The 25834-nt window shown below is 38.7% G+C and overlaps 1 protein-coding gene across 1 annotated transcript in view; it reads right to left on the bottom strand.

Moving 5' to 3' along the window:
* Positions 1-13323: 13323 nt before the first annotated feature.
* The window catches only part of man1a1 (mannosidase, alpha, class 1A, member 1), a 172004-nt gene continuing 159493 nt past the window's right edge, over positions 13324-25834 (bottom strand). Inside the window, exon 12 of the mRNA XM_023265896.3 lies at positions 13324-20562. Within this exon, the coding sequence (XP_023121664.1) occupies positions 20436-20562 (127 nt within the window). The 3' untranslated portion in view covers positions 13324-20435. The remainder of the gene's footprint in view (positions 20563-25834) is intronic.

A 25834-nucleotide genomic window follows, 5' to 3' on the forward strand; every position in this document is an offset into this window, starting at 1 on the left:
TGTGGTCAGGTGAAAGTAATAGTGTAAAAATTTCCATAACTAAAAGTAAATAATAATTTACTATAATTTATTTTTTAAGCGATCAAATCCCATTTTCATATTGTAATTCCAGAACACGGTACATGAAGGTGTATGTAACTGTCATTTAGTCTGATTACTCATTAGTGACTAGAAGATATTGAGAAACATTATAATGTTGCCTCAACTAACAGCAAAGTTGATGAATTTTTGTCATATTCAGAAAAGAAATGTTGAGAGAAGAAAACAAAAAAATAACTTTTGCTCCTTTGACTTCACTAATTACTTTGAAAATGATTATAATTAAGTGCTGATTCACATAATTTATATTCGTACGTACAGCACTAACTCGATCATGTCTACGGTCTAATAAACAACATTTATTAAGTCACAAAAAAGTCTCACTAATATTTTGTTGGACTGCCTTTTGCTTTGAGTATGGCACACATTCACTGTGGCATTACTTCGATAAGCTTCTTCAATGTCACAGCATTTATTTCTGTCAAGAGCTGCGTTCATTTTCTGCTAAGATCTTGTATTGATGATGGGAGAGTCGGACCGCTGCGCAAAATCTTTTCCAGCACATCATGCTCCCTGATCCACACATTCTCAATGTGAGCCCCATGAATCCTGGCATCGTCATCTTGGAACATGTCCATGTCATCAGGGAAGAAAAACTCCATTGATGGAAAGACCTGGTCATTCAGTATATTCAGCTGACTAGCTGACCTCATTCTTTGGGAACATAATGTTGCTGAACCTGACCAACCCCAGATCATAACCCTAAACCCCCACAGGCTTGTAGGCACTAGGTATGATAAGTGCATCCCTTCATCCACCTCTCTTCTTACCCTGATGCCCCCATCACTTTGGAACAAGGTAAATCTGGACTCATCAGACCACATGACCTTCTTCCATTGCTCCAGAGTCCAATCTTTATGCTACCTAGCAAACTGAAGCCTTTTTTTCTGATTAGCCTCACTGGTCAGTGGTTTTCTTAGAGATACACAGCTGTTTAGTCCCAGTTCCTTGAGTTCCCTTCACATTGTGAGTGTGGAAATACTCTTACTTTCACTATTAAACATAGCTGTGAGTTGTACTGTTGATTTCCTATGATCACCTAAGAGTTTGCTCCAACCACATTTGTTCCTGGAAGATGATGGTTCACCACTATCCTTCAGGTTTTAATAATGTGTTGGATGGTTCTTAACCTGATTTTTGTAGTTTCAGAAATCTAATTAGATGTTTTCTTTGCTTGATGCAAGTCAATAATTTAACCCTTCTGAGACAGATTAACATCTTTTCCATGACCACAGGATATGTCTTCCAACATGGTTTAAGAAATGAATATCTATTCACTGCATCAGCTGGGGTTAAATAAGCTGTTGTAGCTGAAACATATTCATCACTGCAGTAATTATCCAATGGAAGGCTCTTACCTATTATTATTTTTTTTTGGACAGGCAGCGTATTAAATTCAGTTCAGTTTTTCCTACAAAGCACCAGTTCACAACATAAGTTATCTCAAGGCTCTTCACACAGTAAGGTGAAGACCTTATGAAATTATAGAGAGAAATCAAAGAAACCCAAAGAACCCCTTTTAACAGCTCTTTGGTGATTAGTGTGAGTTAATCTAACTTAAACTTAAATGAACAAAACTATTGTGTTTGTAGGACCATTGGGTTTACACAAACACAGACTGGTACCAACAGTCTAAATACAGCTGGTGAAAGTAAACAGATAGCTACATAGCTTGGAGGTAAAAAATATTGTCATCTATTTTCCACAGACATATTTGATATTTCGCAGATTTTTCTTTGCTACAGTTAAATAAGTTGCCTCCACAACCTTTTGTGAGCTGCTGACTCCACATTTTTTGCTGCTTTTTATAAACAAACTAAACACAGCATTGTGAGTCTATTATTTTTCCTAAACTGCGTGACCTAGACAGACTGTTTTTATAAGGGTGAGCAGACTGAGGCTATTATACTGCGGTGGCACAGAAATTCATATCATGTTTTTATTCTATTTCTGATTTTATTTTTTTTTAAAGTTTATTTAAATTAGTGTGTTTTTTGTGTATTTTTCGTGTATGTAAACTGCTGCTGCAACACTGCAATTCTCTTAGAGGATCAATAAAGTCAATCTTTGCCATCTGTTGTGGCAAATCATTATAGTTTAGGTCATTTTTATCAATCACTTATGCAAACATGACGACTCCGACATAATCTGTTTTATGCAACCCTAAGCTGATTTAAAACATAATCTCTAACAATTGTTCCAAATTATGTTTTTTAAACAGCTTGTAGTGCAAATCAAAATGCAATAGCATGAGAATATAAATAAGTTTGTATGAATATGTGTGTAGACCTTGAACAATCCTTCCTAGTTGTGAGGTGGCTGCAGAAACTCCTGGGCTTGAAGGTGAACTGGTCTCTTGAATGTTGTCAATAAATTTCATTTTCTTCACGTTCAACCCATAAACTGTATGTACAAGGGACTCAGCAACCCTGCTGTTAACTCTTGGTTTGTGGACTACAGTCTGGAAGCCTCATGTTTGGCATTTGGCCATCACCATCTTGGCTAATTGAAGCTGTATGTAATGAGCAAAGAGTGGATCTGACTGAAGACATTCACTACCGTTCAAACAGTTTGGAGTCACCCAGACAATTTTATGTTTTCCATGAAAACTCACACTTTTGTTCAGGTGCAAACAGAATTGCACAAAGGTTTTCTAATCATCAATTAGCATTTCAACACCATTAGCTAACACAATGTAGCATTAGAACACAGGAGTGATGGATGCTGGAAATGTTCCTCTGTACCCCTATGTAGATATTCCATTACAAATGAGCCGTTTCCAGTTAGAAGAGTCATTTACCACATTAACAATGTCTAGACTATATTTCTGATTTGTTTAATGGTATCTTCATTGAAGAAAACTGCTTTTCTTTCAAAAGTAAGTATATTTCGAAGTGACCCCAAACTTTGATCGGTAATGTAAGTATACAGTAGCAACAGCAGAAAATCACTTTTTCTACTACACTGTCAATCACAAGGTGGCCCCACCTTAATACATACCCTGCTTTACTGTCAGTTTTACCTAGATGGGACCATATTTTACAGAACGAACATCATGTTATATTCAAAAGATCTTGAAAGTATCAATTGAGACCATAAAGTTGTTTAAAAAATATTTATTAATGCAACAGATCAAGTGAGAAGTCGAGTCATTTTCTAATGAACTTGTATGTAATCAGATCAAATTTTGCAACCAGGCTGGTACAAATAATGCAGATTTGAGTCACGTCCAAGATGGCTTCACTTTTCAGACCCACAGGCTACAGCCATCTTTTCTATACAGTCTACATATATCATATAACAAAGACAACTGAAATTGTAGCTATATAAAATACTCAAAATAAGTATTCTTAAGGAAAAGTCAAAAAGGTATTCAATAAGCGACAACTGGACAAAACGTCTCCAACATTACAGTAGCAAGAGTAATGTTGACTGATTCATCACTTCCCTCTCTACACATGGGATACAAAATCTGTGCAAAGTCTAAGCAAATGTTGCTTGGGCAAAAAGAACATACATTTCTAAATAAAATGTTTGTCTTTTCCCTCGACACTATGAAAGCTGACAAACTCACACAGATCAGACAGATGGTGGTGTTAATGAGCAGTTCGACTAGAAGTTTTATCAGATCTACCCTCACATTGCGGAGAGACAGACTCCAAAGACACATTTGTAATAGAAGCAATAGAAGACGCTTCAAACCGAAAGGCTTCAGACTGTGCGTCTCAAACCCACTCCTTCCTGAATGCATGACTCATCCTCCCGTACCACAGGAGGTTACTTCTTTTACTTTCTCTGGACAAACCACCTTTGTGCTTTAAGTAATGGGATGCTGAGCTTCTCAGAGTTTTCTGGGCTTTTAGACACCATCAGGCTTAAGTGGTAATGTTGCCAGAGGGTGGGCTTTGTACATGCAGGGAGGGTTACGGAGAGTCACTTTGGAGTCTGAGGAGAGGCTGACTGAAGGTGTTTGGTCCTTTAACAGTGCAGAAAATCATGAAAACAGCTCATGAATTACTAAAAACCCCAAATATATAACGAGCAGTTAGATTTTAGGTGGAAACACATTCCTTGGTGGTCAGGAGCAGACTCTCCTGGGTAGAGAAGACGGAACATGTTTTGGTGGGTTTCTGCTGCCCTCTGGTGGTCCTCAGTGCTACATTCATCCTAACAGACCCTGAACACCTCTTTGTCTTTTAGATCTTGTTAAATGATTCTCAGCTTGCCTCGATTTGATTTCACGGACAGCATTAATGTGGGACAACAAACAAACATCTATTTCACAGTTTGTCACTTTGATGCTTTCTGCTTGCCACATTCAATGAGACACATATTTATTTGTATGGATTTGCATATGAACAAAAGCTGATTAGAACTTGTTCAACGTAAAAACCTTGAGTGGTTTCCACAAGTTAGTCAGCTAGATAATAAAAGGCAGAGCTCCTGTTGTTGTTGTGTTGCCTGAAGCTGTTTGGCAAGCTGCTCTCTGCTGGATGAGCACATGATGGATGACTTATCTTACACAGCTGCCAACACACATACAAGCCCCGCTATGTTCATCTTTCTTCTAAATAACACCCATCATTTGTGGCTCAGAAGATTTAAAGGACTATACATCAATCAGCTGCAACATTTAAACCACCTGCACAATACTGTGTAGGTTCCCATCGAGCACTGAAACAGCTCTGATCTGTCGAGGTCTGAACTCCACAGATCTCTGAAGATGTCCTGTGGTATCAAACACTAAGGTGTTAGTGCCACATCCTGTAAAGTCCTGGAAGTTTTGAAGTTTGGCCTCCATGAATTGGACCTGTTCATACAGCGTATCTCAGAAATGACTGATCAGATTGAGATCTGGAGAATTCAGAGATCAAGTTAACTTGAACTCTTTGTCATGTTCCTCAAATCATTCCTGAACACGGGTTCTGTGTGGCAGCATGAACCTGATAAAAGACGCCATCTTCATCAGGGAACACTGTTGCCATGAAGAGGTGTCCATGGTTTGATAGAACTTTAGGTACATTACCTCTCAAAAGTTTGGGGTCACCCAGAGAATTTTGTGTTTTCCATGAAAATTCACACTTTTATTCATGTGTTAACATAATTGCACAAAGGTTTTCTAATAATCAATTAGCCTTTCAACACCATTAGCTAACACAATGTAGCATTAGAACACAGGAGTGATGGTTGCTGGAAATGTTCCTCTGTACCCCTATGGAGATATTCCATTAAAAATCTGTCTTTTCCAGCTAGAATAGTCATTTACCACATTAACAATGTCTAGACTGTATTTCTGATTCATTTAGTGTCTTCTTCATTGAAAAAAAATAATTTTCTTTCAAAAATAAGGACATTTCTACGACCCCAAGCTTTGGAACAGTAGTGTAGGCGGAACGTGTCAATGTAATGCCCATGAGGGTGCACAACCAAAGGTGTCCTAGCAGAACATTTATCAGAGTATCACACTGCCTCCAGCGGTTTGCCTTTTTCCCATAGTGCATCTGTTCACCAGGCAAATGATGCACTCATCTGTCCTCATGATGTAAAAGAAAATGTGCTTCATCAGACCAGCCACCCTCTTCCATTGCTCCATGGTCCAGTCCTGATGCCCGTTGTCAAAGCTTTTGATGGTGGACAGAGAGGTCAGCATGGACAGTCCCATATGTGGCAAACTGTGATCCACTATTTGTTCAAAACCAGCATTAAGGTTTACAGCAGTTTGTTCTACAGTAGCTCCTGCTGGATCACACCACGTGGGCCAGACTTCACTCCCCACAACATCAAGTCTTGGAAAACCTGTTGTCGGTTCATCATTATTCTTCTTAACCCTTAGGTGCATGAGTGGTTGGACCCTACACTCTGCCATAAGTGGGTCAAAAATGACCTGTATAAGAATCAGTGTGGCATTTTTGTCATTTTGGTTACGAATAATCATTTGTATTATATTTTGTCTACACAAGAAAGATTTCATGTTTGAAATATGTTTATTTTTCACTTTATAACAGATTGTGAACATTTTGGTCATTGAAAAACAAGATTATTACAAAGAACAAATAGAAGAATGTCAATGTCCATTCTGTTGACATTTTTCCATTCCTTTGCGCTATCTGTTGCTGCTCTCTGTCCCTCCAAGTTTGTGCATTACACCACCTATTGTATGATATTATCAGTGATAAAGAGCTTGGGGTAGCTACAGAAATATTACAATTTCTTTAAAAATATAAAAGGTAACTAAAAATTGAAATGTAATGATATCAAAAACATGTTTTTGAGGAATAGCTGGGAAATAAAATGACAACAACTTTTCATTACAAAGATATTGCAAGAAAACGACCTCACCGGGTCATTTTTGACCCACTTTAAAGCTTAAGGGTTAAGACCACTCTTCATAGGTTCTAACTACTGCCTCCTGGAAGATTCTCTGATCCAGTCTTCGAGCCAACACAATTTAGAGCTTGTCCAAGACTCTCAGATCCTTAAACTGCCTATGTTTCCTGCTTCAAACACATTAACTTCATGAATTGACTGGTCACTTGCTGCCTAATATACTCAACACCTACTGACAGGTGAAACTGTGACGAGAAAATTTGTGGTTTTAATGTTCTGCTTTGTGTACATGTCCTTTCTGTGAATTTAGACTGTAGAGTGTTAAAATAGAGGAATTATTGGAGGTATTGAACAGTTGTCATCAGCCTCACAAACATGCTCAGAGTTGCTTAATATAAATGGTCATACAGAAACTAACGTTATATTTTGGGCTTGAGTGAAAGAGAGAAAAATATTATTGTTGTTCAGAGATCTGGAGTGATTTTTCCTCTCTGAGATTTTGCTGATGTACAGTTGAAGAATAAAAACAGGAGTTTTCTGGGGGAGTTTTTCTCATCTGAATTGCAGCTCTAAGGACTGAATGCTTCACAGATTGTAAAGCCCCTTAAGGCGAATTTGTGTTTGGTGATGCTGGACTCCATAAATAAAAGTGACTTGACTTGATTTTTCAGCCGTGACCCTAAAACAAGCAGAAGTCGCTGCTCTGAGGACCTGAGGCTGCTCCTGCTATGGGATGCCTCACATGTCAGAAGGAATTAATTGTAGATGTGATGCAGTGAGAGCTGGTGGAGAGAAACTAAAACTGATCTGATGTCTGATCTGTGTTTCGGAAGATTTCTGCACCACAAGATCAGCTAAGTCAGGCGAACAAGGTGTTATAGTAGCTGTGACTTCATTAAAATATAGATGCTGTAGGGGCTGATTTTGCAGAGTAGCTGTCTATTCAAATGAAACGTCAATCATTTACTAGTACTTCATGACCAAGTACTTTCATATTCTTGATTCTGACTGGGGTCTGTGTATAGTTTTATGTTGAGGCCAGAACAAGTTTGGAGGTTGGCCATCGGTCCATTCTCATGATGTAAATATATCAGGAATGTCTGCAGGGAATTTTGTCAAATTTAGCACAAATGTTCATTCTGAATCATGCCTTGTCCACACTACAGTCATCAATTACATCAGTTAGCCTTTCAACATGATTAGCTAACACAATGTAGCATTAGAACACAGGAGTGATGGTTGCTGGAAATAGTCCTCTGTACTCCTATGTATGTAATATGTATGACATTCCATTAAAAACAGCCGTTTCCAGCTAGAATAGTCAGTTACCACATTAACAATGTCTAGACTGTATCTCTGACTAATTAAACGTTACCTTCATTGAAAAAAAAAAACTGCTTTTCCTTCAAAAATAAGGACATTTCTAAGTGACACCCAAACTTTTGAATGGTAGTGTACACAGATAATCTCCAAAACAAACAGTCTTGTCATCATCCATACAAAACAGTATTTTCTTAAAATGTCTCCTAAAATGAACATTTTTGTGTATCTGTGTTGAGTTTGGGAAACGATGATGTCATACTTCAGTATGAAGTAATGAACATTGTTGCTTCGTCTAACAAGTGTGTGCCTGAAACAACAATGACAATGAAAACAACGCTGCATATACAATCATGGTAGAAATTATGGCATGGTTCCAATGTTCTGGTTTTCCATCCAGGCTTTAACTGACCTTGCTGTGTGGCAATGGGCATTGTCTTGTTGGAAAATCCAGTCATTGGAAGCAGGAAAGAGTTTTCCAGCTGATGGAAGAAGACTGTTTTCCAGAGTAGTCCTGTACATGACCTGGTTCATCCTCCCTTCACACAATTGCATTTGCCCTGTTCCACCCACACTGAAACAACCCCAGATGGTCACTGATCCACCCCCATGTTTTACTGTAGGAATAAGACAGTCTGGTTTGCAGGCTACTCCAGGCTTCCTCCTAACCAGCAAGTTGGCTGGAGTGGGCATCAACTGAAAACTGGATTCATCGCTGAAGAGAACCTTTGCCCAATCATCAACAGTCCAATACTTGTGATCCCCAGAGTAACCGGGTTTTCCTCTTTCGTTGATAAAGGCCTTCTTCCATGCCCTGTGTGACTTCAGACCAGCTTCAAGAAGTCGGTTTCCAACTGTCCTTGCCGAACAAGACACATTTCTCGACAGTATCCACTCATTTTTAAGGTCCCTGGAGGTCTGACGACGATTTCTGAGACAGGAACGGATGAGTGCACGGTCATGTTGAAGAAATTTCATTGTTAGTCTTTCGAAGTTTGCTGTGTTTATTAGTATTCTGGTATACAGTGGGCTTACCAACACAGAGCATGAGTCTGTGAAGGTAAGCCTACCCAGAGCATTTTGAGAGTACCCATTTTATAGGGATGTCAGAGGGTGGATCAGAGGGTAGGGAGGAGGCCATATGTAAACACAAAGGTGAATAGTAGTTAATTTGCATATGGTTGGTTATCAGTAATAGAGGTTAAGACAAAAAGAACAAAGAGTACTTCAATCAAAGGATCTGGCATACAGATGCAAATGGCAAAGGTGTGACACCAAAAGTTAAGGGGGGGGGGGGGATCTGACAGACAGTAACAAATAACAAAGATAACAGAATTGTGGATAACCTGGGCAATGGAATGCAGGGGATGACATGTGACACTAGTACCAAAAGGTGTGCTATTTTCTTCATCAGTCATCTCGTGGGGTAGAAAGGTGTTTCCTTCCACGACCAGCTAGCAGTTTAGTAGTACCATGTTCGGCTTGGTTTTTCTTGGTGTAATGAACGACTGTCTTAGAAATCTTCAGTTTTTTGGCTACCTGTCTTTCACTCATGCCAATTTCCAGCAGTGCCAAGATGGCTGCCTTTGTGGCTTCACATAATTCTTTTGCTTTAGGCGTTATGTGAGAGCTGACAACTTCTGAGTTGTGCTATGGCTTGAATGTAAGCAGGAAACCAACTCCTTTACATGTGCAGTGCTGCTTATGACATGAAATGACCTCTTATATACCCTGGAAATACAATTAAGCTTAAGCATGTCAAATAGAACATAAAGTATTATGGAATCAGCTGCATTTTTGTCGTGTTGATTGTATTTTCAGGTAATATACCTTTACTGGTACCAAGGCATTAAAATGAACAAGAAATTCAAGAAAACAAGGGCTGTCTAATAATTTTTTCCATGACTGTATAGTAGCACATATATGGGGACAATTTGAAAAACAATAGTCATGTGAACAGAATTTTACAGATACTGACAAAATTTTGGAGGTCAAAGGTCACTCTGATCTCACAAAACGTGTTTTTGGCTATAAGTCGAGAAATCATACCGTAATTATGACAACATTTCACACAAAGGCCTGATGAGATAAAATGATGACATTTTATATCCAAAAAATGTAGACAGTCAACAGTCAATAAATGCAGTACTGACTGTTACCTTCTGGTTTGGTGTCTTTGCTGAGCCTCTCAGTTGGTCTCAGCCTGATTGTCTTGTCTAGTCAGTGATTATTTGTTCCAGTCCTGACGGAGGCTATAAGTTAAAATAAATGCATCAGTTCTGAGAGATTCTCCCCTTAAAACCACAGCCAGTGCAGTGATGTATGAATCATCTGTTTACAGACTGTACATTACCTCACTGTGAGATAGAAATCAAACACCTCCCAAAAAAATAAAGTCTCCGAGAACAAACTCTTTGACTGGACTGGTCCTCTGACAGCGATAAGGGATGATCTGAGACAGGACAGCATTGTCTTTATCTTTGGGACAGAGAGTAGAGAGGCTAAAGATGAACAATTGTCCCAAATAATCTTTTCTTACTTCTGCTGTCCCACTCTTGTCACACTGTAATGGTTCCGGCCGATAAGAAAAATGTTGTGAGTCTGTCAGTGGAGAGATAAGACACCCAGAATTAGTCTTGAAAAACAAAAATGAAATTAAGTGGCCTTGGAGCCTTAGATGTGTATCTTCATTCTTCTTCCTGTAAAGGCAGAGAGAAGCAGAGGACACAACAAACACTTCAGTGGCTTCTTTGTGTTCTCTAATGCTCCAGATACAATATCACAGATGGATAATGGTGGCCTTTCAATTGAAACAGTTGTTATTGTTTAGCAGCGTGAAATGTCTATCATTCTAAATAAAGGAGGTATTTAAAAATGTATCATGTAGCTTTTCTGCCTTAAAATGTCTCAGAACGAATTTTATTAAACTGTATGTAAAAGATGGATGTAGCCTCCGATTCTGGAAGTCAAGTGCTTTAAACCTGCATTCTTTCTAACAGCCAGCAGGGGGCAACTCCTCTGGTTGCTAAAGTTAGTCTGATTGTACAGAAGTCTATGAGTGACTTGAATTGTTACCTCAGTAAACATTTTCTTAATCAGTGTGTGGTCTCAGTCACGAGTTCTGAGGCCTTTTCAATGCAGCATGATGTTCATTTTACAAGCTATGATCCCATTTAGAGGGAATTAGACGATAAAGCAGCTAATATTTCTACCTTCTGATTGACAGGTCGCTACGGTATGATTATACTCTGTGTCCTGGAGTTCTCCAATCAGATCCAACCCTCACTCTCAACAACTGGTTTTGAAAGAACTTGGTGACGACCAAATTCCAAGCTTGATGCTTCACAGTGGTCTTCCTCAAACAAATAGGTGATGTGACAGGTGCTACATCAAGCTTTTATATCACATCTCTATGGTAATTTACACTACTGTTCAAAGGTTTGGGGTCACTTAGAAATGTCCTTATTTTTGAAAGAAAGGCAGTTTTTTTTTTAAATGAAGATAACATTAAGTTACTCAGAAATACAGTCTCGACATTGTTAATGTGGTAAATTACTATTCTAGCTGGAAACGGCTGATTTTGAACTCTGATGCACAACATGGGTCAAAAGTGACTCATATTCAATGAAACATGGATATCTCTTGACCCATGTTGTGCATCAAAGGGTTAATGGAATATCTACATCGGGGTACAGAGGCCCATATCCAGCAACCATCACTCCTGTGTTCTAATGCTACATTGTGTTAGCTAATGGTGTTGAAAGGCTAATTGATGATTAGAAAACCCTTGTGCAATTATACTAGCACATGAATAAAAATATGAGTGTTTATGGAAAACAGGAAATTGTCTGGGTGACCCCAAACTGTTTAACGGTAGTGTAAGTCGGTGTAACAGTGTAGCCGTCACATCCCCCTTACCTCCTGTAGCTGGGGACACATGTTAAGAAGAAGATGGAATCAGCTAACCGACTATTTGTTGTATTTTTTAAAATGATTTGCACTTCTCACTTGTCACGGTTGTTTTGACCACAATAGCAATGGATTATCCCAAATGAATTCATCATGATACTTGCTACAGTCGCTGTATGGGAAGTCACCTCATAAATAGTTAGCGGTGAATATCACATTACCTAGCATTGCTTGGGGCTATTTCATTACATTGAAATGACATAATGCAAATGCACATGACTCACCATAATGTGAATAAAGCTTTAATACATTACTTCGTATGTGAACATGATTTCTGCTTGAGTCACATTCATACATTGTATATTTGTCAGTCATAGCGACCATGACAACAGCCATTGGTTTGTGGACTGCTCATCTGAAGCCTTGAGGTTGGCATGTGGCCATCGGCATCTTGCCGTTTAGAACAGAAGAACCGAACAGGAGTTGGATCTGACTTAAGGCTGGATTAGGCTTTCAGCACGAACGTGACGCACGGTATCATCACGAGAGAACGCGTGTGGCTTTTATACTCGACGTGGCGTCTGCTCCCAAAGTGCAGGGAGCAGTGTATCGCAAACATGTCTACCACAGTACTAGAGCAGAAGTTCGCCATTGTTTACACCACTTACAACATGGCATTTTACCAAATAGTTGCATTTCAGCAGTTAGTTTTAATTTCACACCATGAATTGTTCATAACCCGGTTGTCACGGTGATCTCTGTGTGATGAATCATATAAATGCCTGTATTTCTGATATTTCTGCTGCTTTCTGCTGCTCTAAATTTTCTGCTGCGGCATGTTTTTCGTTCATTTCCGTCTGCGATGTTAGAAAAGTTTGGAGGTGCGTGACGTGGAAAGTTTCTGCTTGAGAAGGACTGCACGAGGGGGCATGGTGTAATTCATCCGCATGGAGCCACGTGGATCTCGTGGACGTATCAAGCATAAAACAAGCTTTAGAACTTGAGGACGCAGCCCGTGGTGATCCAGTAACGACCTGTCAATCAGAAGGGCATTTCACCCTAAAAAAAACTCTGCTTTACTACCTATCTTATTTTAAATGGGGTCATAATTTACTAAATGAAAACCATATTGTATTAAAAGAGACTGTAAACTAGTGATTCAGTCCAGAGTCATTAGAAAAATGTTTACTCAGATCAAATGAGTATTAGAACCATATTCTTACACTTCTATACAATCTGATTTTATGCAACCAGAGGAGTCACCCCCTGCTGGCTGGTAGAAAGAATGCAGGTTTAAGTCACTTCAGCAGTGGCCTCGCTCAGCTCCAGTCTCCAATGTACATGGAATTCGGCATTAACCTAATTTTTAGTAGGTGAGATGCATTATGGGTAATGAATAAAAAAGCTTGTCAAAAACACATGGATACCATACTCTTTTTTTGAAAAGCAAAGTTTAAAATCATAGTCCAATCTCGTTATACATTGTATAATGACAATAAAGAATATTCTATTCTATTCTATTCTCTATCTAAATCTTTGCTGGACCAACAGACTAATGATCTCCATGTCAAGTCTAATCAACACGCTCATTTTAAACGCCTTCAAAATCTATGGTTGGTAAATCAGGCTCTGCTGGTTGAAAACACAACACCGATCCAAAAACACCTCTTAATAAAAGATTTTTTTATTCACAATAGAAGTGTAACAAATATAGTTTATTAAAAAGTCTGCTGTTCATTAATATCATTTTAATCCATAAGCTCAGAAGATTTTTATATAAATGTAGGACGGCTCATTTGCCGGAATGGAATATTTACATTTTTTTTCAATAATAATATTAACACAATAAAACAAATTTCCCCACAAAATTAAAATATTGCATATAAATGCAAAGTAAACTATGTGCAATGGAATGATTATCAGCAATATTTTGTACAGATACATTTCTGAGGTTGGTTTCACACATTTAAACCCTTTTAAAGGGGAATGCCAAACATCTAAAGAATTCAGATCAGTGGAGTCCCAGGACAGGTCAGGAATATTTAGTGGTCTCGTACCACTCAAGGAAAATGATGTCAGTGTGATATATGAAGAAGTTTCTTCCTGGAAAAGTGGTGCAATTTCACAAGGACCCATTTTAATTTAATTTCCTGAAATGGGTGGCATTCTCCTTTAATGTTCACTAATAGAAAGGCATTGGAACGCAACACAATATTCAGAAAATCACCAAAGACAGTTCAACCTTTTCATGAAAAACAATGGAAAATAAAACACAGTCTGCAAATGAGACTGAACCTGATGTCACACGATGTGAAGTTAAAGCAGACTTACACAACCAAAGACATTCGGATTTCCTCCCTGTTCAGGAAATGAAACGACCAGATCAGTGTCACGTGAGAGGAACAATGTCGGAAACGTCTAAAATCAGAGGGCTTAAAAACTTCCTTGTGGAGAAAATGCAGCGGATCAGCACTTTAAGTCTGAATCACCTGACTGACGTTTCAAAGAATCCATGCTTTCATAATACCTCTGCACATAGTTATCTTAACATGATTAGAATCACACTGAAAATCTAATTTTAGTCTGCAGATTGCACTAACAAATCTTAGCTATTTTTTAAATAAGTACTCTGAACTCATACCATCATATTTACTGCAGATAAATAATACAACCCCCACATTACTACAATGATTTAATCTCTAACTGGACAAACAGAATCAGAATGAATAAATGATTTCATTTAAATCTAGGCACCAGCAGTACCACAATGCTGTGTTGTAGCCTAAAATACAGGTTTTGTGACTATTTCAAATGAAGGTATCTGTGTCTCTACAGCTGGACTACAACAGCTACTGCAGTAATTAATCGACATAAGATTAATCAGCTGTTACTATTGTAATAATTAGACTTTTTCTGATCATTGTCTTTTTGCAACTTCTCCAACATTAGTGCATGTATTTCTCTCTCTCTTTTTTTAGATTATTGCAGACCAAATCTTTCTGGGGAAAAAACAAGATATGTGGACTGTGTGAAACTGTGATGTGAACACTGTAAACACCCTCAAATTCATTGATCAAATCTAAAAAAAATAACCAACAGTGTCCAGAGATGAAGGTGATCTAGGTAAACTTATCTGATGATGCTGTATAACCAGCTGAATATCCTACATAAGAAAGGAACCCAGTGGGCAGCATGTTAATATTAACCAACATTAACTTTTAGATATGTACCTGATTAAACCCAATTATGCAGCAAAATAAATTGAACACTGACCTGCAGTAAACCGCTGTGTTAAATGATTGAAAAATAATCACACTTTCCTTCATTACAAACGTTCTCTGGCCTAATAGGATGACAAGATTTCTACATTTCAAATAAAGATCCATGTCATATTTATTATGTTGCTGTGATCTCAGACCATCAGAAATAGATGTGACTATGGCAGGCTGTTTAACATTCAGTAGCTGGACTGGATATGTATTACAGATACCAGTAATTTCATTCTTCCAAGTCAAAAAGAAAGTTTCAGATATTCACATCGTCATTCTTAAAGGACAAGTGATTTTTTGCAGAGATTTATAATTTAGCTGCAAATATCTGCACTAGCTGCAATTCCAGTTTCCGAAATCTACTGACTCCTTTTTTAAATGTCTTAAATTAAATCTGAAGTGGTCAGAATGATGTCGCTGGTTTCTCAAACTAGAATACTCCCTAGTCAAAATGTAATTACAGATATCTGGAATTGAATTTCCTCCTTAAATCTCTAATAAAGTTCTCGTTCTCCACCATTCTGACTAGCAGTTTGCACGGATCAGAATGATGCTTTGGACAAGTGACAGTGTAATTCATCAAAATAAACTTCTTGATATCTGTCATTTTAATTCCCAACAGTCAAACTCAGCTGTTAAATGTTCTTCAACTATCAGCTCCTACCACTGGTGAACAAATCAGATGTGAAAGACAAAGTCTTTATGATGTAGAATATTCCCCTATGTTTGTGTCACATCCTCAGAAAAAGAAACCAAGAAAAAGTACGAAGTGTATTACCAACGTACAGAAACACCTCATGTGGCAGATTTGGATCATTTCCTACATTACAGCCTCCAGAGACTTCAGCTCTCAGACGGTTCTCAGCCTGCACACATGGCTTCAACTTTTTGTGCTTTCCAAGAATAAACACGATACAAAACAAAAGTATGCTGAAGTGAACAAAGAAAGACAAAAATGCATATAAAATATTCTTCACTTCACATTGGATGGTACATTCAGACAGTTCCTATCCTCCCTATAAGGTTGTTTGATTGACTCCCTGGTGGGTTCTCTGCCCTCCTGACACATTTTCTGCCGTTGTAAAGGTACCATGTACAGCATTTTAAACACCTAGAGGTGCTTTATACAGACACGACTGTTCAAAAGTTTGGGGTGAAGAAAACCATGAAAACTCATACTTTTATTCATGTGCTAACATAACTGCACAAGGGTTTTCTAATCATCAATTAGCCTTTCAACACCATTAGCTAACACAATGTAGCATTAGAACACAGGAGTGATGGTTGCTGGAAATGTTCCTCTGTATCCCTATGGAGATATTCCATTATAAATCAGCTGTTTCCAGCTAGAATAGTCATTTACCACATTAACAATGTCTAGACTGTATTTCTGATTCATGTAATGTCATCTTCATTGAAAAAAAATACATTTCTAAGTGACCCCAAACTTTTAAACGGTAGCGTATATGTCTGTAGAACTGCTGTAAGACATCTTAAACGTACAGGCACAGGAGCTTTGAAATAACCTGGACCATCACCAGTCTGTTCAGGCAGATAAATATGCAGCTGTGTTTCTGTTCAGGCTCCAGCCTTCTTCTCTGCAGCTCCACCTCGGGGTCCCAACACCTCTAAGTCCTAGGTTCACTACTACAGAATAAATTAACACAATCAGCAAAATCAACCATTACAATACATCATCACATGGATAATAAATGCCACTAACTAAACAAAACAGACTCAACACGGAGACACTGTCGTCTGTACAGTGATATAAAGAACATGGAAGGATTTGTCACAGCTCAGAAAATCAACACTATATTAATTTTGAACAGGAAGGCCTGCTGAGTGATATGTCAGTCTTGGTTAAAACATGGGGAGGACTCATGATATTTGGTTTCAAAAACAGTAAATCAAATCTGGGAATTTAGCAGTGGTCAGTTAGTGTAGTTAGATCTGTATTGGTTTGAAAAATACTATCGGAAGCACACGACTGTAATTAAGGATGTTTTCTGTCCTCATCTTAGAGCTCTACTTTTAGCAAAAGAATCATCACGTGAACTGTAAACTATGACTTTTAAAATCTTTACGTAGCAGCAAACAACTGAATGTGTGTGAAAAACTGTTGGTCCTTTCAGTTAAGCAGAGTGGAAGTCAGTAAAAGCGTTGATCCTGACACATTTAGCCAAAGCACTGCATGTTTCATTCTCCTGCTCTGAGACACTTGGGCTAAATGTGTTTTATCCTGCTGAGCAAAAAACACTAGGTGTGGTTTAAACTGTCACTCAGCTTAGCTACTTACTCTGTCAGACAGATGAAATACAGAAACTGAAACAATTTCAAACAGTGACTGGAATTTCTAATGACTCACCATCTGCCATCTCAAGGTAGTAAATACCTGACAGACTGAGAGAGAGAGTCAGTTTTTGTACTTCAGTTAGAGGATTTCTCTTGGTTTTTAAAGCTGAAAATATTATCAATCCTTCGTCAACTTGGACAAAAACATTAGAAAGCACTAATGATATAAATATATACTAACTGTTCCTCAAAACACTTTGACCTGCCTAAACTTGATTATTTATCTACACAAACTACTATTTCATAATGTTTTTGTCTTTTCAGACGGTCGTCGTTTAGTCCAGGTCTCATGCTGACTGTAATAGGAATAGCTCACCACTGGATGTCAGTGTAGTCAAGGAAATACTCTTTGACTGATTATTAGAAAACCACTCCTACCACAGATGCTGGAGAATGAACAGTGTAAGTATTCTAATATTTGAATACTGACCTCCTGTCATAGACCTTTGGTGCTCTGATCTCCCACTCGTCACAACAAAGCCAAAAAGTTCAATGTTTCACCAACTCTTGAGCTATCTTTACACCAAAGTCCCTCTGAATATCAAATTAAAAAGTAGAATTATCCTTTAATCCATGTCTAGTTTTGGTATAATCCTCATGAGAGGCAGAGGAACTTACTTAAAGCTGCAATACTATTTTAAAACTCTTTTGTGTTTGTGTGAGCTGCTTCTCCCTCCTCCTTCTCAACAGTGAAGGCACTAGATCGGAGACTAAACTGGATTAAATGTGGCTACGGTTCTGTGTGGCATCAGGAGGAACCTTTACCGTGAAATTCAACTAAATAACCGAGTGAGCGCGACTTCCAACTGCGGAACGGCAACAAAAGCAGCAACACAGTCACACAGCCTGTACGTGGAGGATGAAAGGAACAAAAGTCAACGACAGAATGGTAAAGCTGTGTTGCATCGGTATGGCTTCTTGTGTGTGTGAAGGTGAAATATTAAAGCAAAGTCGAGTGTCCACATCTCCTCATAGAGGAGAGAAGATCTACAGCCTGCCCTACGCTGGACCTGGAGGACGGAAATGTGAAGAAGCAGTACTACAGTGAAAAACAGGGTTCGACCCATACACAGGATTGCTGATCAATTTGACCAGTCAGTGTCCACTTTAGTGGAGACTTTTAGTGTCTGATGGTCGAAAAGTTCAGTTTTTTATGCAAACAACTGCATTTGCAGAAGGTGTTTGTTGACTACAAAAGAAGGGAACAAAATAAACTGTTCACTTTCAATTGTCCTCTTTGATTTGTGAAATAGTTTGCAGAAATGTTGTAAATTAAATGTAATAAATTTAAAAAATATGACTTAGTATTTTGCTCTTTTGAGAGCTTACAACTAAAGGACATTTCACAGTCCAACTCATCTCCACGCTCCATTACAGCTGGGCAAACATCTGCTGACTAAAGGCAAATTCATGCTTTCCGCCTGGGTACACTTGGTGGAAATTTTGTCATCCACCCAATTCCACTGCAGCCCACACTTTGGACTGTTCCTACTGCAAGCATAACATCCAGAAAAACAAATGGTGCTTAAAACAAATGCTTGCTATTAGTAGAGGCTGTATGAGGAGATTTTCCACCATACGTACCTTTTTAATTCAGAATTTAAAGAGCTGCAATCCTATCAACGGTGGTCAGACACAGCAGAATGTTCTAAATTCTCCAGAAATCCTGTGCTAAAGAAAAGCACTGCATGAACTTCTGCTCTGACAGTCCACATCGGTTATGTGGAAACTATGAATTGGCCTTTAAATTGTAAAATATGTTGGAGGGCTCCATGAAAGTGAGGGTATTTTTTGCCTTTTTTGGTCCATTCTCTTGTTTACTGAAAACCCCATAATCATAAACAATAAGTCTCTGTGAGTGCAAATGTGTAATTTCTGTAGGGGAAATGGAAAAAGACTATAAAAAAAAAAAAAGACGGATTCGAATTACGAAAGTGAACACAAATGTTTGCTGTCAGTAAAAAAAAAAAAAAAAAACATCAGCTTGAAAATGCCTGTGCTGGTCGAACCCTGCTGCAAATGTGAGAAATAAATCATGATAAATCCAAAAGCCAGTGAAAGATACAGATAAGGAGCAGAAGAAGGAGGATAGTTTTGTGTAAACGTTGTGGGGAAAAAGTGAAGTTCCTGGCAGGTAGAGAGCTGGTGTGGCTGTTTGACATTTGTCACACCGAACTCAGAGGAAGGAAACAAGGAGCAGTCAGGTGTTCAGGTAAAATGAGGAGGAGCAGAGGTCAAAAATTTGGGTGGGTTTATAAAAGAGGCTCAGGTTGTGCTGTGTCTTCACTTCTCTCCCACAGCGACAACCACGTTTTTAGAAAAGCAAACCCCCAGTGTCTCTCTGGTGACGAAACCGAGTGGTGGTGGTACCAGCGTTGGTGCAAGAGAACCAGTTCCTATTGAGATGTTTAAGTGATACAGCAGAATGAAAAGACGACACTTGTGAAGTGAACTGAGCGTCTCTTAGCTCGTAAGTCAGCCATGTCATCCTCAGTCCAGAGACAGAGTTCTGTCTGGGTTCGGGGACCAAACACTGGGGGTCCATGATATCCAAATTAGGGAGACGACTGCTTTATGTCTGTCAGGTCTCCTCAAAAATACAGACAAAGCTGTAGCTACTAACAACAAAACCACTGATGAATCACGTGATAGCTCAGATTACCCCTCTGAATGAGCAGAAATATAAAATGAACCTTACCAGTGAAATAAACTGCACTTTTATGATGATGATATCTTCAGAAATACAACTTTTAGAATGCAAGAACACTAAAAAGCAGTTTGATCATCACTGCATTATCTCGGAATTAACCACATAATGGATTTAAACTCACGTGGAGGGAGGATTTATTACAGTTTGATGAGCTATCACGTTATCCAGCAGTGAATGTGTTGCGTCAGGTCAGCATCTGGACTCAACCAGAGCTAAAAATCAAAAGCAAAAAACCAAACTGGAATCTATAGCGAGAACTCAGCTCCAATACACTTGGATACTGTTTTGATCCCATCCAAAATCTAAAGTGAAATCCGATCAAGAGGCATCTGTAACCACTGGAGGCTCCCAATGGCTAAACAGTTTCAGGCAGACAACTAGAGGCTCAGATATACAGGATCAGAGGTTCTCGCACTTGTTTCTGGTTGTCGGCTCAGGGTGGTCCACTACTCCACTTCGTTGGGTCTGTCTGTTTTATCCTTCTTGATGACTGGCAGAGGGTGAGCCTCGGTGTTGAAGACCCAGTGGTCGAACGGTAGGTGGTCATCGTCAGAGAAGAGCAGGTAGAGATACCTGGAGGACACAAACAAGAGTTTTCTTTAACACAGAGTACAGTAACAGAGACTATGATGCATTAGAAGCTTCCAGCAGCAGTCAGGTAAATATGTCAAAGTTAACAAATTAATGGATTCAGGCTTGTTATGCTAAAAGCAGCTAATGAAGGATCCAGATTCCCGCCTAAAGCAAAGATGAGCACTAAATTACAGAGGTACTGCAAGCCCTACTCTTTTACACTTCAGGTTTCTTTTTATTTTCACTTTCAAACTTGCTCCCTCTGGAATAACAAGTCCTTGTAGAACTTCTTCACATTTACAGTTGTACTTCTCAAGACCTGTACACACACAAATATGGAAATAAACACATTCTTAATTTGGCATTCAGGTGGATGTTACTTTGACATGTACTGCCCACTTAAACATTGTTGGAGAGACCAAGCAGAATCACTACGGAAACGATCAACCCAGCGTCAGCCTGGTCAGTTATCAGATCTGATCAGGTGCTGGGCAGCTTTTATCAGTATCATCATTTATTTATTTATTTTTTACATAAAAATGATTTAAACATGCTAATTAGATTCTCTCTGTCTGCCTGTAGTCGCCTCTCTGTGATGTCGAGCAATCTCCCACTCTGACTGGTTACACATATACACTACTGTTCAAAAGTTTGGGGTCACTTCGAAATGTCCTTATTTTCTAAGGAAAAGCTATTTTTTTTCAGTGAAGATAACATTAAATGAATCATATATACAGTCTAGACATTGCTAATGTGGTAAATGACTATTCTAGCTGGAAACAACTGATTTTGAATGGAATATCTACATAGGGGTACAGAGGAACATTTCCAGCAACCATCACTCCTGTGTTCTAATGCTACATTGTGTTAGCTAATGGTGTTGAAAGGCTAATTGATGATTAGAAAAGCCTTGTGCAGTTATGTTAGCACATGAATGAAAGTGAATTTTCATGGGAAACATGAAATTGTCTGGTTGGAGTATATTGTGTATAAAAGATGGATGTAGCCACCATGACGTCACTCATTGCTTTGTGGGCTGCTGTTTTCAAACCTTGGGTTTGGCATTTGGCCCTCATCATGTTAGTCTTTGGAAACCTGACTTAACAAGAGAGCAGTGACTCTGACTGGAGAACCTGAGAACACTACTCACATACAGTAGCAGCCTGTCAATCTCAGCGTAACCCTGCCTTTAAAAAACAACCCTGTTTTATCATCTGCTTTACTCTACATGAAACCTTAGTTTACAACATGGACATCATACTGTACTCAGAAAATCTTCAGACTAGTAACTGAGACCATAGTTTTTTTTTTTTTTTTTTTTTTTAGAAAATTGTTTACTGAGGTACCAAATCAAATGAGAAGTAGGCTAAGACTTTTTTTTTTTTTGCACCCAGGGGAGTCATCTCCTGCTGGCTGTTAGAAAGAAAGCAGGGTAAGGATAAATGTTTAAAGTTTTCTTCAAATTAAATGTATGTAAAACATAAATTACCAAAAGCATTTCAATAAAACTGTGGGTTACAGTTTGTGTTATTTCTTATTTTGACATCAAAATCGGTCTTGGGTCTAAAACATCAACATAACGACATATTGGTCTATATCTACCGCTTCACTACAAAAACTACTCAGCAACTACTCAAGGAACACCACAAACAGCCCAAGGCATTAACCAGGCTCCCCACATAACAATCTGTTTGAGCATGTGTGAGAGTTCCACTTTGTAATCCACAGCACCCAAAGTTTTAATGCTGCGACTGATCAGTGTAAACAGATATTCCAGTATTATCTCTTGGAGAAGTATGGCTCCGGTTGTTGACCTGTTGTCATCATGCTTGATTGTTTCAGAGATGCAAGAGGAACTGCTCAAGTGTATTTATTTGCTTATCACCACACTCACACATGCATTTTTCCACCTGGTCCAGCTTTTGCCCCTGTTATGGTGCCACACCTATATGAGCAAAACTAACAGTCATACTGCTAAACAAAGATCTTAGAATTTCAACTTCAACCATAGATGTGTTTAAAAGCTCTGTGGAGAGTTTTCAAGAGGACTGGGAATTACAGTTTTTGAGTCAGACTGCAGCGGAATTTTCTATGAAGGATCAAAAATAAAGTCTCAACTGTAAATCTGGAATATGTTCCAGATGATTATGTTTTCAAGCAGAAAGTGTTTCCAGTTGAATCTCGTGGGAAATCCAATGTTTTGAATTCATGCCTCATTCTGTCATAAACACGTCTTGTTTACTTCCAGTTGTCTTCAGCTTTTGCAGTATTTATTGGTGGTTGTGCCAAAAAGTGATGTGACAGATGTGAAACTGGGAGAGGAGGGTGGGTGCGACTTGGGCTCACACCAGTTTATGAAATTTGAAGTGATGAAATTTTGCGGTCCAGTGCTGTCAGATCTGATGAAACAGCCCTAAATTAGCATTATCCATTAGAGGTGTGGTACAAACGTAAGCAAATAAAGAATTTTTGGACAATTGCTGGCCCAGTGGAATCAGATTTCATCATGAAGAGTAAGAAAAAGAGAAATCAATACAAAAGTAAATGTTCCCTGGAAGAATTTGTTTTTAAAGGTGGCAAAGAACAGCTGAAGGGGTAAAGAAAGAGACAGGCTAAAAACAATGTGTCAGCTGAGTAAAACTAATGATTCAGCAGAGGTCCAGGTAGCCTTCAACCTCCACAATAAGTCCCCGTCCTCCTCTGCCTGCCAGCAAACAACTAGAAAGCAGCGAGTGATGGAAGGCAGACAGCAGTGTGAAGTATGGCCGTGTCCTTGGCAGCAGTGGGAAGATGAATACTGGAAGTAGCTCTGCGTGATGCCAGAGCCCCCAGTAACATTAGGAGGATTAGACTTATGGGTTTGCTGCTAAATGGGATTGATATTTTCTCTCTCTGAAGTCTGCTTCTGAAATCTTGGATATGATGCAGCTTGACTGATGAGGTAATTATTGTCCGTATCCACACTGGTGGTCAGTTATTTTTCTTCCACTTGTCTATGGGGGGCCTTTAATGTGAGATGATGCTAATGAGACATTTTCATTGTCCTCTTTTAGTTTCACATTCCCTGGAAAGATTCAATCATGTCCACAAAAATATCCATATTTCACTTTCATGTTTTAACTTTGGGATGGTCAACAGAGGAAAAAAATCACTTAACATTAAAAAGCATCTCTACAAATTGTTCTGCCAAAGGAATCCAGACATCTCACTTAAAGTGTGTTGGTGTGCATGTATGTGTGCTTGTGTGAGTATGTGTGTATGTGTGTGTGTGTGTGTGTGTGTGTGTGTGTGTGTGTTGTAATCAGGAGTAGAGGTGATGCTTGTTAAAATTTACAGCCTATAAAAAAGCTGGATTGGATGGCACCTCGCCCTATTCAGGCTCTGTTAAGCTAACCTTGACTTCCTGTCAACAGCTGTCTGCTGTGGAAGAAAAATGATAAGAAGCTGGAGAGGACAGGAGGACAAGAGTGAGGGAGGGAGGGGGAGGATGCAGGAGTGGCAAATATAATTTAGATGGAGGTAAAGGAAACAGAGAGGACCATAAATTTGGAGGAAACTCAGGAGAAAGAGAAGCAAAGAGGGTTTGTACTTTCTTTATGAAACCATCCAGCAGAGCTGAACATGAGGGAGCTCCTCTGCTGAGCAAGTTGAAGAATTTAGGGAGACCTATTAGCAGAAATAGAATATAGTTTCATAATTATGTTTTCATTTGTCACCAAATGAGCTGTTGGGCTACTCTGATATAATATGTTAAGGTCTGGCCTCATTATGTGAAGTGCGAGAAGATGGCTTACAGAGCGATGATATTTTTATTTACAATATCGTTCAAAAGTTTTGAGTCAACCAGACAATTTCATGTTTTCCATGAAAATTCAGACTTTCATTCATGTGCTAACATAATTGCACAAAGGTTTTCTAATAATCAATTAGCCTTTCAACACCATTAGCAAACACAATGTAGCATTAGAACACAGGAGTGATGGTTGCTGGAAATGTTCCTCTGTACCTCTATGTAGATATTCCATTAAAAATCAGCCGTTTTCAGCTAGAATAGTCATTTACCACATTGACCATGTCTAGACTGTATTTCTGATTAATTTAATGTTATCTTCATTGAAAGAATGCCCTCTTTTAAAAAAATAAGGACATTTCTAAGTGACCCCAAACTTTTGAACAGGTAGTGTATGTGCTACATAGATAAAACAGTCACTATGAATCATTGTGTTTTCATTAGGCTTGAGTGAGTCCTTCATGTCTGCCCCTGGATGCTGCATCACCATGTCTCAACTGTAGCGAGAAGACGGCCTTTCACATTTTTACATTGAAGTGATGGCACTTGTAGGTTCTCCTGCACAAGCTGAAATGAAGGGATTTGGCTACAATCTGCAACCCCTCCGATATTTACACCTACAGTTTCCACATGCGCGAGTATGCAGGGCTAGAGTGCAAGTGACGTAAATTTTCATTGTCCGTCCAAGTCCGTGAGCAGCCTAAAATTTTTGTCTGCGCAGACAGTCCATGTGTTTGCTGTGTTATAAGAGCATTAGTGTGTATACACAGAATACGATGACTTTGCATGTATTCTAACTTGTCTTCTAAGCAAACTAGAACGTCGTATAATTGGTGTGGCATTATGACCGAATGAGATTTTGTGTCTTCAGTTTCTGGACCCAGCACAGCGCTGGGAAACTTCAGCTTTTCCACAGAGTTTGTGCAACATGAATAAATGGACATCTGCAGTCGACATTAAACACCGTATAGAAAAAAAAGTTACTCAACACTTGTCATCTGGTAGCTACTGGCAAACAATCCAGATGGAGGGATCACAAGTTTGAAGTTGAAATTCTATTTGTTGCTAAGCAGTTATGTCCTGTATGATGGTAGTGTGACTTAAAAAATGCAGACGCTTTATGACCCATAATCTGTGTAAACTGTTTGAATGATAATGTGTCCTACAGCTGAACTAGAAAGCAGTCCATGTGCGGAATACAATCTCAGCACACACACTGGTCCTTTATTGGATTTACTGGAGGCTAGCTTTTGTGCAAATATGAATAAGTCAAATAACAGTTTTCGTGCAGTTTTGCAAGACAAAAAAAAAAAAAAAAAAAAAAAAAAAAGCCAAAACGTTGCAGATCGAATTTGAGGATTTGCTGTCTCCTACAATCACACATTTAATATGTTGGAGTTTCAAGGTTGTTGGTTGGACAAAACAAGACATTTACATTTTTTTCTTTTTTTCGGGGCTCTGGGAAATTGTGATACGGCTTTT

Source organism: Amphiprion ocellaris, chromosome 12 (genome assembly GCF_022539595.1).
Source record: "Amphiprion ocellaris isolate individual 3 ecotype Okinawa chromosome 12, ASM2253959v1, whole genome shotgun sequence".
Classification (NCBI taxonomy): Eukaryota; Metazoa; Chordata; class Actinopteri; family Pomacentridae; genus Amphiprion; species Amphiprion ocellaris.